The sequence below is a fragment of the Canis lupus genome, chromosome 8 (genome assembly GCF_048164855.1).
Source record: "Canis lupus baileyi chromosome 8, mCanLup2.hap1, whole genome shotgun sequence".
Lineage (NCBI taxonomy): Eukaryota > Metazoa > Chordata > Mammalia > Carnivora > Canidae > Canis > Canis lupus.
In genome coordinates this window covers 14,103,592-14,120,504 of record NC_132845.1, presented here as the reverse complement: position 1 = coordinate 14,120,504, position 16,913 = coordinate 14,103,592, and the positions used below count along the sequence as shown (strand labels likewise).

Genomic DNA, 16,913 nt, shown 5'->3' with positions numbered 1-16,913 from the left:
TCTATAAAGTTTAAATTAATGTTCGAACATTTACAAGACTGTTGATGTGCTGAATAAACTCTACAATGTGACAAACTGAAGGAAAAAGTCAATATACTTGTTGCAGGAGGAAAGGGAGGGGACTGGAATTATTTTGATGAAAATTGATGAGACAAGCAATATGATACACATATTTGTGAAACAAAGAATTGTTCATGAAAAATGTTTTTAAAGGAAAACATAAGTAGAATTAATGTAAGAAGGCCAGAAGAAGTTATTTTGTTAATTCCTATTCATCATTCATAGCTTTGTGGAAATCAGTCCCTCCTGGAAGCTTTCCTCGATCTCTCTCAAATTGGCTTAGGTATCCCAGAGTTCACTGTGTTTTTTTCACTTGGGGTAATTATCGCAATAATCTAATTATTTGATTTTGTTTCTGAGCCTTCCTCTCAAGGACAGGGGTCAGCAAACTATTGTTGGCCAAATCTGGCCCACTGCCTGTTTCTGTAAATAAAGTTTTATTGGAACACAGTGACACCCATTCATTTCTGTATTATGTATAGCTCTTTATGCTATAATGGCAGAGCTAAGTAGCTGCAGCAGAGACCACATGGTCTGCAAAGCCTAAAATACTAACTTTTGGATTCTTTACTGAAAAGGTTTGTTTTAGTGTATAGCGTACAAACTTTCAGTGTATCATCTCCATCAGGGCAGAACAGTGTCTGTCTGGTTTGTTGTTACATCTCTAGCACTTTACCATAGTGCTTATCACCTAAAAGGAGCTAAATAAATAAATACAGATGAACGAATGGGTTGAATGAAAATGATTTCAGAGATTTCTATTCTGGGGTTCTGTGGAATTTATAATGGATTAAATCTAAATAGATAAATAAATAAAAATGAGTATGCAGGCAAAATCCCATCTTAAAGAACTTTGTTTTAATGTTGTGTCAAAAAGGCAGCTGAGTATAATGAAAGCAATCAGGCCAACCTGGGTTCCACGTCTGACCCTGCCTCTCAAAAGTCATGTGGTTGTTTTGTTTTTGTTTTTGTTTTTTGTTTTTTAAGATTTTATTTTTAAGTAATCTTCATACCCAACATGGGGCTCAAAGTCACAACCCCTGGATCAAGAGACTCATGTTCCACCAACTGAGTTAGCCAGGCACCCCTGCGACCGCCATATAGTTTTGACCAAACTCTTGAATCTCAACACTGTTACCTTCCTTTTCTAAAGGTGAGGCTCGTATTCTGTGCTTTCATGGAGGGGTCTCAGGACTCAGTGAGATGCTATGTGCATAGTCCCTGGCACATTACTAATGCTTATTAAATGCTGGTTCCTTTCCTCCTTGTTTCCTTTTCTTCTGGGGCAGTTATTTCATCATCTTTGCAGATGGACTAAAACAGTCCATTGGTGATATGGGTTTAATGACCACAAATAAGCCTACATCACTCATGTTTGCAATAGTCCCTGCCCAGATGAAAGTCAATGTTTGACCCAAATGTAGTACCTGCTACTGAAGACACGAAGCTGAATTTTCATCCTGCCCCACAGGGCAATCAGCTCTTCATTCTCCCCTTACTTCACAGCTTAAATATCCCCGCCATATACACAGAATCGATCAGAGCTTAGAATTCTCTTGCAATTTAAGAAAAATGACTTAAGTTCTAGAAAAAAGCAACAGTTTGGGCAGGGGTATCTCTGGGCGTCCAGTAAGTTCTACCTGGTACAGTGGGAGAGAGTAAGGCTCTTCAGGCTCGGCAGGGCTCTTTCCACTGCACCAGCCCTCCTGGTAGCCATGTGACTTTGGGCAGCTCACTTAACATCCCTGACAAAAGTTTCTTTTAGAATATGGATTCTTTCTCTTTAAATTGCAGGGTTGGGTGGTTTTGTGTTTTTTGTTTGTTTGTTTGGTTGGTTGGTTTTTGGAGTTTTTTGGTGAGGAATAGATAAGATAATGTAGATACCAATGAGTAGAATTTTAAAAAATGGTATAGAAATTCAAATTTCTGCAGTCACATGGCCATTTCCCTCCCTCTGCATCCTTTGTTTCCCTAAAGAGTGGGCTGCCCATGCAGGGGGCATAGGGACTCTGGCCTGCAGTGGGAAAGAGCATGCCATCTGGGGGCAAATGGGCTGGTTTCTCCTCCAGCCATCTGTCGCCTAGTAATTGTGTGACCTTGGCAGGATACCTAACCCTAGTATCTCCCTTGGTCAAGGTTGGATTAAAAATACCTACTGCATAGGATTCTTGTGAAGAATTAGAGGGAATAATAGATGCAAAGTTCCTGACACATATGAAACCCTCACTAAATGGTTGCTACTATTACTTTTATTCTCAAGACTTACACATTTAGAAAGAGACAGCTTTCAATGTATGTGTTTCAGTAAAATTTCCTTCCCATCAAATTCTTCAGATCTCAATCAATTCTCTGTTGTGGCCTTACCTGTCCCTAATCCTAGATGCTTCTTCTAGTTCTCAGCTTTAAGGCCATTAGTGCTATGAAGAGGCTGGTGAGAAAATTAGCATTTCCCCTGACTTCTATTTATTTATTTGTAATTTTTATTTTATTTTATTTAAAGTCAGTTTGCCAACATCTAGAATTACTGACTTTAGTGACAAGTTTCTTTCTTTGTAAGAGGTAGAGGTGTGAAAATCACTGAGCACCTATAAATGGAGTCTTCAAGAGGTAACAGGTCATTCTACCATAATTATGCATATGACTTGTTAGATTGCTTTTGAAACATCTGCTTGACAAATCCCTTTAGAGTCACATTTTGAACATAACTCAGGGCATATCCCTCCTTGATTGCAAAAATAAGCCATTCTACAGCCTAAAGCAACATGACATTTTCTACTAGATATCAATATTTTCCCATCTGACATTTAGTAGATCCTAGGCAGCCAAAAAAAATACCAACTGCTTCTCAGGTATGATTCACCATTATTGTTCTTATCCTCATGTATTGTTAAAATCTGCCAAAATGATATTAAGATTGTTCAGATGAGTGCTCTTTTTTCTCATATTAGTTCAGCATCTTTCTCTGAAATCTTTTTGTTCGTGAGTATTCAAGAAAATAGGCAGGCAAAGGAAAAACCTGGGCACAGAATTGGAAGAACTTCTCCAGAACATTTCAAAGACAGGAAGGGAGGCCAGTCTCCATGCATAGTTCTTCCATTACGGTGTACTGCAACTGACTTGATTTTTACATCTGTGTTGGGTCCCGAGTAGCTAGCCCTTTTGTATTTCTCTCTGTTATGGAGGGAAGAGATGAGGTTTACAGAAGCTCTTCTAAGACTTAAGAGAAAATGCAAGTCATTTTTAAATTTACGAAAGTTTTTTTTTTTAAATCTTCCTCAATATTTTCCACCTCAAATCCATGCACTGGGCCTTCTAGGGGTTAACAGACTCCAGGCTACGCCTCCCTAGACCTGTAGTGATGGGCCTGCATCCTTTTTAGTATGGCCTGCAAATAAAAGAATCCTCACTATCTCATTATGGAAGAGAAATACAAGATTAATTTACAATCTTGGAGTCTCCTCTCTAACATTACTTGGAGGTAATTAATGATTTCCAGCCCCTTATCTTTCAAGATATGTCTAAGGAAAGGGGATTTTTCTTGTGTAGAGCCAGGTTAAAATTTATTCCTTCTGATGTTTCATCCAGAGTATTACTCTAGGAAATCGAGTTTCCTTTCATAACTTTGTTTCCTGAAGCCACACAAGCCTGAGGAAGGACAACCAAAGTGAAGGCAGAAGTAAGCCTTGTCACACAGCCCCGGTGTTTCTGGGTTGGTGCGCAATCTGGGTATTTATCTCTAACAGTAATTGGGAGGACTCCTTGATGTAAAAATCTGACATGTGGTCATTATTTATCAATGATCATTATGGCTAGCATTTATTGAACACTTAAAATTTGCCAGGCTCTTTCCTGAGGGCTTTGGGTTTTTTCTCACATAATCCTCACAATGATCCTGAGAGGTAGGCGCTACTATTATTCCCATTTTATGGATGGAGAAATTCGTCCCCATGTGCAGAGCTAACAATGGCAGAGCAAAGGTTCGCACCTGTGTTTCCTGATTCCAGAACCCAGAGCCCATCCTCTCAGCCACTGGCCCACCCTCCACATGAGAGCGGCCTTCGTGTTTCATTGTGCAATCATCATGGACATGGGCCTCTGCACCCGACTATGCTTTATACATGACAGGGGTCTGGCCCCTACTTCTGACTCTCTGACTACAGAACTGGGGGGAGTCTCACTGAGGAGGGCAGGCTCGTTTCTGCTCTGGACCCATCATCTGCTGTGTCAGATCCTATCAAGAGACTCCTAGGCATCCCACACCGCCGTTGTTCCATTCCACTCCATCCTCAGATGGTTATGATCTTTTTCTTCTGACTTGTTATGCAGTAAATGGGATTTCTCAATCTCTGCTCTGGTGCCAGGGCCTAGTCGGGAGCTTGCCGAGGAGCGCTGACCTCCCCTCAGGAGCTCCCGGATGGCCACCCCGTGGAGTGCTGGCTTGCTAGCAACGCGAGCACCTGGTGCTGCCTCGATGACTCTCTCCACACTCAGTTCTGCCCTTCCCGGGCCTTGTTTCCCAGTGGGCTGTGGTGATCAGAGAGCAGATGGGGCCTTCCCCACTTTCCCAGGAAGAGGAACTTCCTGCTTGGGTTTGAGCTGAGGTGGCGATTCTGTATTGCAATCTTTTGGGTATTTTCAAGAACTATTCCGCGTCACCACACAAGGAGTGGAGGTGGTGGTGCACCATTCATTCATTCACGACACATTTGTTAGGCACCTATTTATGTTCTAGGCACTGTGCTGAGCACTGGAGTTGCCATGACAACTAAGATAGAATGGTTCCTGCTTTCACAGTTTCCCATTTTTGAATAAATCAGACACATGATGAGGCAATTGCAACAAAACTTGATAAAGACTGTGATAAGGCAATAACTATTTCCAGAGCATATGGAAGGGACACCTACTCCAGACCTGAGGGACTGGGCGGATTCCCCGGGAGAAGTGGCATCTGAGACTGAAGGGTGACTAGAAGGCATTCGGCAAGTGGAGGGGTTGGTAGTTGGGCAGAAGGAAGAGAAAGGATGTTCAAGGAAGAAGGAATAGCATATTCGAGGGCCTATGGACAGAGAGATCATGCAGAGCCATGATTAGCTGAAGCAGAGTTTGAAATAGGCTGTGGCAAGACATGCAGTTGGAGAGGTGAGCAAGGGTGGATCTGAAGTGTGGCGCTCACTGGATCTTTCTATGTATCATGTAGGAACTACCTGCATTTTTGCAGACTGAGCTACTGTAGCTTGGGTATTAATGGCAGGACATAGGACTAAGAAGTAACATCTGTTGAGTCCTGCTGTGTCCTGGGGCTGATGGACGATCTTGGAGGCCTTTGGCTCTGGCCCCTCGTCCACGCCATCCAAGGGCCCCAAGCCATCCAAGTGCCTCCCTCCCCTTGGTGCAATCCCTTGTGGCTCAAAAGGCATGTCAGAGTCTTCCTCTGGCTACAGCCAGCAGAGCTCTCTACCCTAAAAACTGGTGCCTTTACTCGAAGTCCCTCCTGTCATCTCTGCTACTGCTGCGCCCACAGCCAGGCCTGACGTGGCCACGGTTGCTGGGATGGACCTCACTGCTCCACTAGGTACTAGGAACTGAGATGGGACTTTCACACTCACCAGCAACTCCTACAAGTTGGGGCGGTTATCTCCGTTTGTACAGCTGGGGAAACTGAGGGCTCAGAGCCAACAAATAATTTGTTGCAAGCCACAAAGCTATAAATAGCAAGACAGATTTTGGACCTGGTCTGATGCCAAAGCTCCTGCAACCACAAGCGGTGACTCTTTCCTTGTCAGAATTATAGTTATTAAGATCCTCTAAGTCTGCTCTTTGAGTTTTCTTATTGATCCTTTTCTTGAAGATGAGTCCCTCCAAAACTGGGTCAGAGGCTTTTGAGGGACCTTCCCCAGAGCCGTCCCTTAAATCAGCAGTGTGCCCTACCTACCAGGCTCCATCCCTGAGATTTAAGACAGCCTCCCATCCCTCTCACTTTGATTAAGAACATGACAATACCTTCTGATGTTGGTTAGTATTTTACAATCCCTCCCATGGGATCTGGTGATGCTTTATGTAAACAGATTTTTAGGCAGCCCTCAGCATATTGCCTATGTGCAATTAGCAGGTGAGGTTCCTTCTTTGTGACCCTCCCCAGACTCTCACTGCATGCCGTTTTTGATTTACTTTTATTTTTGTCACTTTCTTCCATTACCATTTTAATGTTCAGTTTTGATGATAAATAAAATAGGTTTTTCTGTCCCTCTGCTCCCTCCTGCCTCTTCTCTCAAATACCAGTAAAACCCAGGGACAAATCTTCTGAATCCTAGCCTTGGAGATGGATGTATTCGCTAGTGAGAGCTCCAGTTCCAGATAAGGGTACTAATGAATCAATCACCAGGCTTTTATTAAGTGTCTCTTTGCTAAAAGCATAGCTTTCCCTGCAGCCAGATGGCCCTGGCTCTGCACTCCTGAAGGTAATCTGGACCCTGTCACTAATTACTCTTCTTCCCGGCAGCAAGTAGAAGAAGCAATTTTCAAATTGTTCTTATTGATCACAGGGCATTTTCTCCAGAATAGCACTCCGTATAAAAAAGAGGATGTAATTAGTTTCAGTTAACTTAAGCCAAAAAATTTTATAGAAGAATGGCAGTCTACACAGTGGTTCAGAGTACAAAATTTGGAGTCAACAGTGTGAATCCTTGGCTCTATCCTTCACTAGCTATGTGAAGTAGAGCAAGTCACTTAAACTCTTTGAAGCTCAGTTTCTCCCTCTGTAAAATGGGAATAATATTAGTTTCTGGAGCTGCTACAAGGATTAAAGTTGGCACGGTTGAAATAAAACAGAGTAATCATTTGGTCCAGGGGATACTGTTCTCCTTGTTATTAGTTATTATTATCAAGAAAGCCATCTACCTGTCTGTCTTTAGGCTAGTTTGATAATATTTTCATCCATTTTTCACAATTCTCTTTACTCCATGCAACTTCTCATTTTTCTTCAAAGGTTGGATATAGTCTTGCTTCCATGAATACTCTTAACTCTCACCTTTTACAATGATGTGGTTAAATCAAGGCTTGAAGAGCTTGCAGACTTTTTGCCTTCATTTAGGTTTCTTCGATAAGATGACTTGTGTTTTTATTGTAGAACGATGAGGTGGAGTTTGTCCGAACTGGCTATGGGAAGGACATGGTGAAAGTTCTCCACATTCAGCGAGATGGAAAATACCACAGCATTAAAGAGGTGGCAACTTCAGTGCAACTTACTCTGAGCTCCAAAAAAGATTACGTGTATGGAGATAATTCAGACATCATCCCCACAGACACCATCAAGAACACAGTTCATGTCTTGGCAAAGTTTAAAGGGGTATGTGTCATTCTTCTCAGAGGCTTCCTGTCTTGATGCAGAATTCACTGTACTATTAACTTGAGGATATCACTGCTTACTGCAAGTTCCCTGTACTTTTTAACCCTATTTTTACATTTAAGCCACTAATTTTTTTCATTTCTATTCTAAAATTCTCACTCTTGTAGAAGAGCTTTCTCAGTTTTCTTCTTCTTCTTCTTCTTCTTCTTCTTCTTCTTCTTCTTCTTCTTTCTTCTTCTTCTTCTTCTTCTTCTTCTTCTTCTTCTTCTTCTTCTTCTTCTTCTTCTTCTTCTCATTTCTCCTCTTTTTTGGTTCTCAACTTACTACATCTTTTAGGAAGAGAATCCTATCTGACAAATTTACAAGTTCTCTCTTAATTAGGATCATTGGCAAATCAAAGCCCTGGGAGGATTTCAGAATAGAATTTTACACATTTTTTTGTCATACATTTCTTTGACTCCTGTTGCTTATTTTTTTTTTCTTTTAGAATGGTGTACATTTATAGAAGAAAGTACCATTTCTCTTCCTGGTGTTACTATAGAAGAAAATCTTGAGTACAAGATATATTTTGAAGTCTATTTGCCCAACTTTTAATGCCTTTCTAATCTTCCCAACTCCGTGACCACTTAGTGTCTGGATATGGTGTTAAGTATACTCTTCAAAAGGGTCTTGCTGCTGAAGGAATCTGATATTTTAGCACTTCAGCTTGCACATTCTTTAAGTGTGAGTGAAGCTGTACTGGACCACCAGCAGATTTCTGGGCAGCTCAAGATAATTTTTCTATTTGCTAAGAAACCTAAAAAGACAAGAAATGTAGACTGGAAAGCTTCTTTTTCTCATGTTTTTGCACGAAATCCTTACTCAGAATGCATGAAATGAACAGACTAATTGACATATAATTTCTGCAAGGTTTTTCTCCCCGCTGAACCTTTCTTTTGTTAATCAGAGTGGCTCAGCAAGCATAAACATGGCTATGGACAAAAGCATTGCTCCCTTAAAAAAACAAATTGAAAATAGGCTTTCGTGCTGAGCTATAGAAGAGAGCTAGGCAACACAGATTCTTGTATTTCCTGTATTGTGTGAGAGATGCAGAAAAGTGAAGGAATGGACTTGGATATTAAAAACAATTAGAATTTATTCATTATAGATAGAATCACCATATAATTTCTTATCCAAATCAAGACGCTTGCTTATTTCTTTTGATTTTCTTAATTGAGGTATAATTGGCATACAATTTTATATTAGTTTCAAGTGTACAACATAATGATTTGAAGTTTGTATATGTAGTGAAATAAATTTTTATTTCTTGAGATGGGAACTTTTTAATAATATTTTTAAAGGTGTTATTTACTTATTAGAAAGTGAGAGGGAGAAGCAGACTCCATGCTGAGCAAAGAGCCCGACTCAAGGCTCTATCCCAGGACCCTGAGATCATGACCTGAGCCAAAGGCAGATGCTTAACTGACTGAGCCACCCAGGCGCCCTGAAATGAGAACTTATAAGATTTATTCTCTTAACTACTTTCCAGTAGACGTGTATAGTATTTTTGACTGTACTGGCTGTGCTGTACATTATATTCCCATGACTTATTTATTTTATAATTGCAGGTTTGTACCTTTTGATTCCCTTCTCTGGTTTTGCTCACTCTTTCTCCCTTGGCAACCACCAATCTATTCTCTGTATCTATGAACTTGATTTTTTTCTGTTTGTTTTTTACCAAATAAAATGTTACATTGTTTTGTTTAGATTCCACATGGAGATAAGAACATATGGTTGTCTTTTCCTGATTTATTTCACTTAGCATGATGCCATTAGGTTAATCTATGATCCATGTTATCACAAATGCAAAGATTTCATTCTTTTTTATAGCTGAATATTATTCCATTATATATAAAAACATATATACACCATATACATACCATATAAATATGGCATAAATAATAAATATAAATAAATATATACCATAAAAATATGTATGTATATCTATCTATCACATTTTCTTTATCCATTCATCCATTCATAGACAGTTAGATTGTTTCCATATTTTGGCTATTGTAAATAATGCTTCAACAAAATACATACATCTTCTGGGGTTTGTATTTTTATTTTCTAAACTAGGACATTTCTGGGAGTGAAATAAGATGCTAAATAATTATTCTGGGACAACAAGCATAAAACAGAACTATCCTGGGGAAACCAGTACAAATAATCCATTTTAGGCAAAGTCATAAATCATCTGTAGATGATGCTAAGACCATAACACATTGTCTACAGATTACTATGGAGAAGTAGAGAGCTGTTTTATGGAGTGGGGAGCTAGGGATGGTCAATGGAAGGTCTGTTTGTGAAGCAAGGAAACAGAAATAGCCCTACCTACATTAACATTTTTCCTTGGGAAACTGGGAGGCCATTGGCCAACCTCATAAAGATACCAGAGTGTTTGGGAGCATACTATAGTACTGTAGTTGGCATGGGTGATGACAGAGCTTACCGTAAAGAGAATCTAAATGTTAAGTTTCATTTTGCTCATGCATTGATTGACACATTTCTTCCTGCAAAACAGGTTTCTTTTAAAAACAGGATATAGTCTCACCTGGTGACCTTGTGAAAAATTGGGATAAGGACCATTGACCTCTCCAGATTCTTTCAAAATCTATGTTTTTCTGATTCTAAAAAGCATTTGAACAGGAAAGAGAACTCCATGGGTATTTACAAATTATTTTTAAATGGAGCAGGTGTTTCTGATCACTAGCATTTTGTTTTCTTTTACAGATCAAAAGCATAGAAACTTTTGCAATGAACATCTGTGAGCATTTCCTTTCTTCTTTTAACCATGTCATCCGAGCTCAAGTTTATGTGGAAGAGGTCCCTTGGAAGCGTTTTGAAAAGGTTACCTCAGTTATTTGTGTTTTCAGCTTAATTAAAGAAATTGGCTTTATGACATATGCTGAAATTTTACTGGAAACATTTTTTTCCCTAATTTTCAGAATGGAGTTAAGCATGTCCATGCATTTATTCACAATCCCACTGGAACACACTTCTGTGAGGTTGAACAGATGAGAAGTGGTGAGAAAATACTTTTCATGTTTTGATTCTGTAACAGAAAATTCAATATTTCTTTCCTCTAAACAATTCTGTTTATTAACACTGAGGAAAACTGTAGAGAAATTCGAAGGCATTTACATCTGGAGATGGAAATGAGCTCTGTGACTCTGGAGTACATTTAAAAACTAACTACTTTTTACCTTAAAAATATAAAAATGAGGGCGGCCCGGGTGGCTCAGCGGTTTAGCGATGCCTTCGGCCCAGGACATGATCCTGGAGACCTGGTGATCGAGTCCCTTGTTCGGCTCCCTGCATGGAGCCTGCTTCTTCCTCTGCCTGTGTTTCTGCCTCTCTCTCTCTCTCTCTCTCTGTTTCTCTCATGAATAAATAAAATCTTTATATATATATATGAAATAATACATTTTGCAACAAATCTAGGGGCTGAATAAGGTAGATCATTTTTATCATCTGATTCTGAGATGAGGGGAAAAAAAGGTCCAAGCTGACAAAACCTCAAATCTCTGAATTTTCTGACCAGTACTTTTTGTACCATACCATGCTATAATTATAGTAACCTTTATAGGAAATAGCTAGTAAATAACAATCGAGTTTCTCTGACATTTTATTTTCATAGTAGTAAAACTACTATATTATTATAATTACTATAGAATGAACCTCATTTAAATAGCAATAACAATTATATAATTCATTTTATTTACTAAGAAATTTAAAACTTAACTTCAGAGCATAATTACAATATGGATTTTACTATTTTTTTAAAAGATTTTATTTATTTATTCATGAGAGACCTAGAGAGAGAGACAGACAGACACAGGCAGAGGGAGAAGCAGGCTCCATGCAGGGAGCCCGACGTGGGACTCAATCCCGGGTCTCCAGGATCACGCCCTGGGCCGAAGGCAACGCTAAACCCCTGAGCTACCCGGGCTGCCCAATATGGATCTTATTAGTACGGAGGACTGACCTTAGCAAATATCAAAATTCCCAAAGCTTGTCTCCCACTGCTTGGTTGAGATGATCAGAATAGAGTTCAATAACTGGCTACAAGTTAGAGTAGAGGACTTCTAAGAATCATGCAGCTAAATGTGGTAGAAAGGTCTCTATCCTAAAAAAAAAATAAACTTTCATGATCATTATAAATTTAAAATGTGGACTCTAAACTTTTTCCCTCTTCAATTATTCGTCCCTTTCTTCTTCTCTCTTTTCCTCTTCTCTCCTTCCCTTCCTTTCCGTTTCTGTATCTCCTCTTCTCAAGCTTCGGTGAGAATTGGAGGTAGCATTTTGTAAATGTCAGAAATATTATGAGGTTAATAAAATATAAGTCCCTACTCATTCTGAGTTATATTGGCTAATGCCTTTTCTTAGAAAGTTCTAGTGTGTTAGCTGTTGTTTAATATTTTTAATATTAAATTCTAGGAACAATCAGGGCCTTCTCAGTGTTTAATTGGCAGTAATGCAATTATTGTCCTATAAAGGAGACTGAATAACTAGTAGTTAAGTTGAAAAGATAATGATTTTTTAATCCCCCAAATGTGTAGCCATGTGATATATTGACTTGCCAACCCAGCTTTTAGTTAGTTGAAATGTAGCTTTCTTTCTTTCCTTCCTTTCATGTGTGACTTTGGGAAAGAAAGAGAAAAAAAGGTTTCCTGACTCCCTGAGTCAGTGTTTTCCTACCCAAACCACACTGACTACTCTCATAAAATTTTAAACTCTAAACTGTTATTGTCCAGCAGAAATATAATTTAAAAATTTTCTAATAGTCACATTAGAAAAGCAAAAAAATTAATTTTAATGATTTATTTAATCTGCTATACACACAATGCCCCTTAAATATGTAATAAATGTCTTTCACTAATGAAATATTTCACCTTCTTTTTACAAAGTTAAGTCTTTGAAATCCTGTATTTTATATTTACAGGACATCTTAATTCCCATTTCCCAGATTCAGAGGGCTTGAGGGCAACGCGTGGGGCTCATACTCTTCATAGCAGGAGCTAGAATTCGCTTTTGGAAGAGCTAATTGAAAAATGAGAAGAAAAAAGGAGAACACAAAACTGAGTGGGAAAGAATTAGAGAGGAAGACAAACCATGACAGACTCCTAACTGGGAAACAAAGGGTTGCGGGAGGGGGGTACGTAGGGGGGTAGGGCAACTGGGTGACGGGCATTAAGGAGGGCACTTGATGGGATGAGTTATATATATATATATATATACTATACTATATACTATGGGTGTTATACTATACGTTGGCAAATTGAATTTAAGTAAAATATTAAAAAAAAAAGAAAATGAGAAAATGAATGAACTATGCTTATGTCATTCATTGAAATACTATTCATTCAACAATTGGATTTTGAGGACTTTTTAATGTATCCTAGGGCTGTAAATTCCAAGATGAGTAAGACATTCCTTGGCCCTAGTGAGTTTACAGTAGATGAATGTAAGAGACAGACTTATAACAAGATTTATTGCAATGTAAGAGGCTAAAAACCACAATGAAAGAATCAAAGTTATGCTAGAGAGACAAACAGGTACAAAAAACTAACTTTTCCTAGGGTAGTCCGGAAGGCTTGACAGGGAAGAAAGAAATATTCCAATTGGCTTTTGAAAAATGATTCAGGATGTGCTGGGCATAGAAGGGGAAAGAAGATTACAGGTGGAAGTAACAGAGTGTATGTGGGTAGGACCTAAGGAGGAGTGGAAGAGGAAAAATAAATATTTTGGGCATCTGCCTTATGCTGACCACTATCCTGGACAAGTAATTTGAGTTTGAAAGGGCAAAGAATTTGAGGAATAGTAGAAAGTTCAAAGGGTCTAGTTCTTAGAATATAAGAAGCTGAGATGAAAATGAAGAGATTGGTTTGGGCTGGATTTTGAAGGGCCTGGTGTACCATGCTAGCAAGATTGGTCTAACTTGGAGGTGGTTTTGCCCAGTGGTAAAGCCATATGGGTTGGAATCAGACTACACCGTATTTGAATTTGAGCTCCACTACTTAATAACTTTATGACTGTGGGAAAGTTACTTATGCTACCTCAGTGATATTCATTTGTTTGTTTTTTTGTTTTTTGTTTTTTTTTAGTGATATTCATTTGTGAGATGATGATAACAGTGTTCACCTCAATTGCCCAGGGAATTAAAGGAGATAGATATTAATATAAAGCATTTTAGCCCAGTACCTGGCACATAGGAAGCACTCCTTAAATGACAGCTACTATTATTATTATTATAGATGGAGATAAAGACCCAGGAAAGGCCTGTGTGTGAGTGTGTGTGTGTGTGTGTGTGTGTGTATACACGATTCAATAATTCTGACCAACATTACTGTGCGCAGGCTGCAAAAACAGGCAGTAAAAATTTCTTGTTGCAGAGATGGAGAAATGATGGAGTCAGATATAAGGCAGTGAGAAGTAGAGATGGAGAGGACATTATGTGAGGCGTTTCTGAAGGGTACTGAGTGAGTGTGAGTGGTTGGGTAGGGGTGGAGGTTACAGAGAAGGAGGAGTTAAAGTTGCCCTAAAGTCAGGGGCTTGGGGGAACTGATGGAGGAAAACATGTATGATTAGAAAGTATTCAAGGGTAAGCTGATGATTTGGGGAATGAGGGATAGAGATAGATTTGGAGACCATCAACAGACTGATGGTGGGTGAAGCTGTGGGCAAGAAGGAGCCATTTCAGGAAAACACGTGAAATGAGAGGAGGAAAGTGAGAAGACTGGGGGAAATTCCCCAGTTTATGGGTTGGGGAGTCTAAAAAGTCAAATGGGGGATGCCTGCGTGGCTCAGTGGTTGAGCGTCTGCCTTCAGCTCAGGGCGTGATCTCCAGGGATCAAGTCCCGCATCTGGCTCCTCGGAGAGAGCCTGCTTCTCCCTCTGCCTGTATCTCTGCCTCTCTCTGTGTCTCTCATGAATAAATAAATAAAATCTTAAAAAAAAAAAAAAAGTCAGAAGAAAGGCCAGAGAGAAAGAAGGAAGATTGGAGAGTGGTGTCATGGATGCAAAAGAAAAACACATTTCAAGAAATTGGGAATTATATTAGGACAACAGGCTGTGTAACACACAGGTTCATATGTAGTGCCTCCGTTCAAGAAGCTCAGTGCTTTTTGTAGAAGTCCAGTTCAGCATTTGTGTGAGCATGTGTGTGTGCGTGCCTGAGTGTGTGTGCTTGTGCATGTGCGTGTGTGTGTTGGGGTGATACTCTGCTCTGGGAAGTTAGTTATTCAGGATCCCAGGTTGATGCAGCCTTACTTTTTTATCCTTACTTTTTGGGGTCACCTTGAGGGCAGATCCCCTTACCAGACAATTAGGAGAAGAAAAGAGCTTGGAGGAGAAGCAAAAGGAGGCAGAAACCCTCAAGCGTAAGGCCAGGCCTGAGAGTAGCACACAGCACTTCCACCGGAGAGAACCCAATCAGGCCACAGCCAACTGCAGTGGAGGCTGGGAGATGTAGTCTAGCCGGGTACCCAGGCGGAAGAGGACATGGATTTAGTAAACGGCAAGCAGTGTTTGCCCTGGGAAGGTCAGAAGTTGGGATTACAAGAAGACTGAAGAGTAAGTGTGCAGTTTTGCAAACGGGTCACGGTGACTTCCATAAGAATGTTTTAGCAGGACCCTGGAGTTAGAAGTGGAGTGGCCCCTTGGTAGGGCTCTGCTGATCATAAGAAGAAAACAGGCCGCTCTCCACACCCTTGTTCTTTCCAGCCTGAATTCTAGTCACCTGGCTGCTGCAGAATGGAAAAACTAGTCACTTGGTCACCGTAATAAGGACAATGCCTTTTCTTTCTGCAGAAGGCCCCAAAATTTCAGGGTACTTCAGTCGTTGTGGTGGTGTTCCCAGAAGCCCCAGCCTGACTCCTCTAGAGGCTAGTGCACCTCCGAATATCATGCGGGGCTGGCAGGGATCAGGGTAGGGGAAGAGTCATCTGTTGCCCTAAGTGTATGTGGTACGTGTGTGGACACGTATATGAGTATGTGTATTTTCCAGTGTTGTGTCCATAAAGATGACATTTGTACTCAGTCCCTCTTTGGAGAGTAAGGATCTATGATCTTAGCATAGCAAAGTTTAATTCTTAATTTGCCTGTTATCCAAGAGCTAAAACTACAGATATTGTGAGGTAATTCCATGTACAAGCATTATCACAAGAAATGCCCTTGCATAGGCTTAACTAAAATAAATAATCATTATCTACCTTCGCCCCCACCCCACTCCAATTCACATGGTAACGATTGTTGTTACAACCTTGTAAATAAGGCTTTTGGGGGCACCTGGGTGAGTCAGCGGTTGGGTGTCTGCTTTGGCTCAGGGCGTGATCCTGGAGTCCTGGGATCAAGTCCCACATTGGGTTTCCCACAGGGAACCTGCTTCTCCCTCTGCCTATGTCTCTGCCTCTCTTTCTCTGTGTCTCTCATGAATAAATAAATAAAATCTTTTTAAAAAATTTAAAAATAGGGGATCCCTGAGTGGCTCAATGGTTTAGCCCCTGCCTTCGGCCCAGGGTGTGATCCTGGAGTCCCGGGATCGAGTCCCACGTTGGGCTCCCTGCGTGGAGCCTGCTTCTCCCTCTGCCTGTGTCTTTGCTTCTGCGTGTGTGTGTGTCTCTCATGAATGAAAAATAAAATCTTTAAACAATTTTTAAAAAAATAAAAAACAAATAAATAAGGTTTTTGGTGAGGGCTAGCTAGCTGGTAAGAATTCTGGCCCGTCAAACATACGCACTTAATCACACACTCAGCCATGCAACTCCCAATAGGGACTCTTCCCAGCGGGGTATGTAATTGATGCACTGGATTCTTTCTTACCAGTTGAACACACATTTACAGAAAACCTACTGAATCTCGAGCACCATTTTAGACCCTGAGAATTGCTATAAAATTCCCATTATACTATTTTCCTAGCAGATCCTTGAAAGCTACATCATTAAGTGTACTTTTACCTGTTTCAAAGTCTGTTAGTTCCACGGGAGAATCTGGAAGATTCACCCAGACAGAGGGATGACGACTGTTATGTTTGTGACTTGCCAAACTCCGAGAGAAGAACTAGGTCTGCACATGTGATGCAAGGTGTTGGTTTAGGTGTTCTAAGGAACCTGGATCTTCCAAACTTCTTCTCTCATGTGTCTCCCTGAATTATAAGCGTAGCCAAGTCTTGAAGTGGCTGAGATGGTTGAGTCACTTATTTGGACTAAGTTGGCCCACAGACCTCTGCCGTACCTGAATTATGACTCACAATTCTTTAAGAATCAAATTCCTCCCAATCTGACACTAAATATAAAAATTCAACTAAAGCATAGCTAAGTAAAGGAATGGGAGATGGAGAAGACATCTCAACTAAGAGATATTGTCTACTTGTAGTAAAAAAAAAAAAAAAAATCTACTGACCTGGAGAATGGGGGAGTGTTGGAGATGGTCTTAAAGAAGGGGAGTGATGAAATTGAAGTCCTGGAGG

At 40.2% G+C, this 16,913-nt stretch overlaps 1 protein-coding gene across 3 annotated transcripts in view; it reads left to right on the top strand.

Annotated features, from left to right (window-relative positions):
* The window catches only part of LOC140637544 (uricase), a 76,950-nt gene that overhangs the window by 48,315 nt on the left and 11,722 nt on the right, over positions 1-16,913 (top strand). For 2 of the 3 annotated variants that reach the window (XM_072833946.1, XM_072833948.1), the window contains exons 2-4: positions 7,187-7,405; positions 10,178-10,294; positions 10,393-10,471. In XM_072833946.1, coding sequence (XP_072690047.1) covers positions 7,187-7,405; positions 10,178-10,294; positions 10,393-10,471 — 415 coding nt within the window. Of the gene's footprint in view, positions 1-4,955; positions 5,200-7,186; positions 7,406-10,177; positions 10,295-10,392; positions 10,472-16,913 lie in introns of those variants that run through there. The other variant, XM_072833949.1, reaches the window with a different exon arrangement.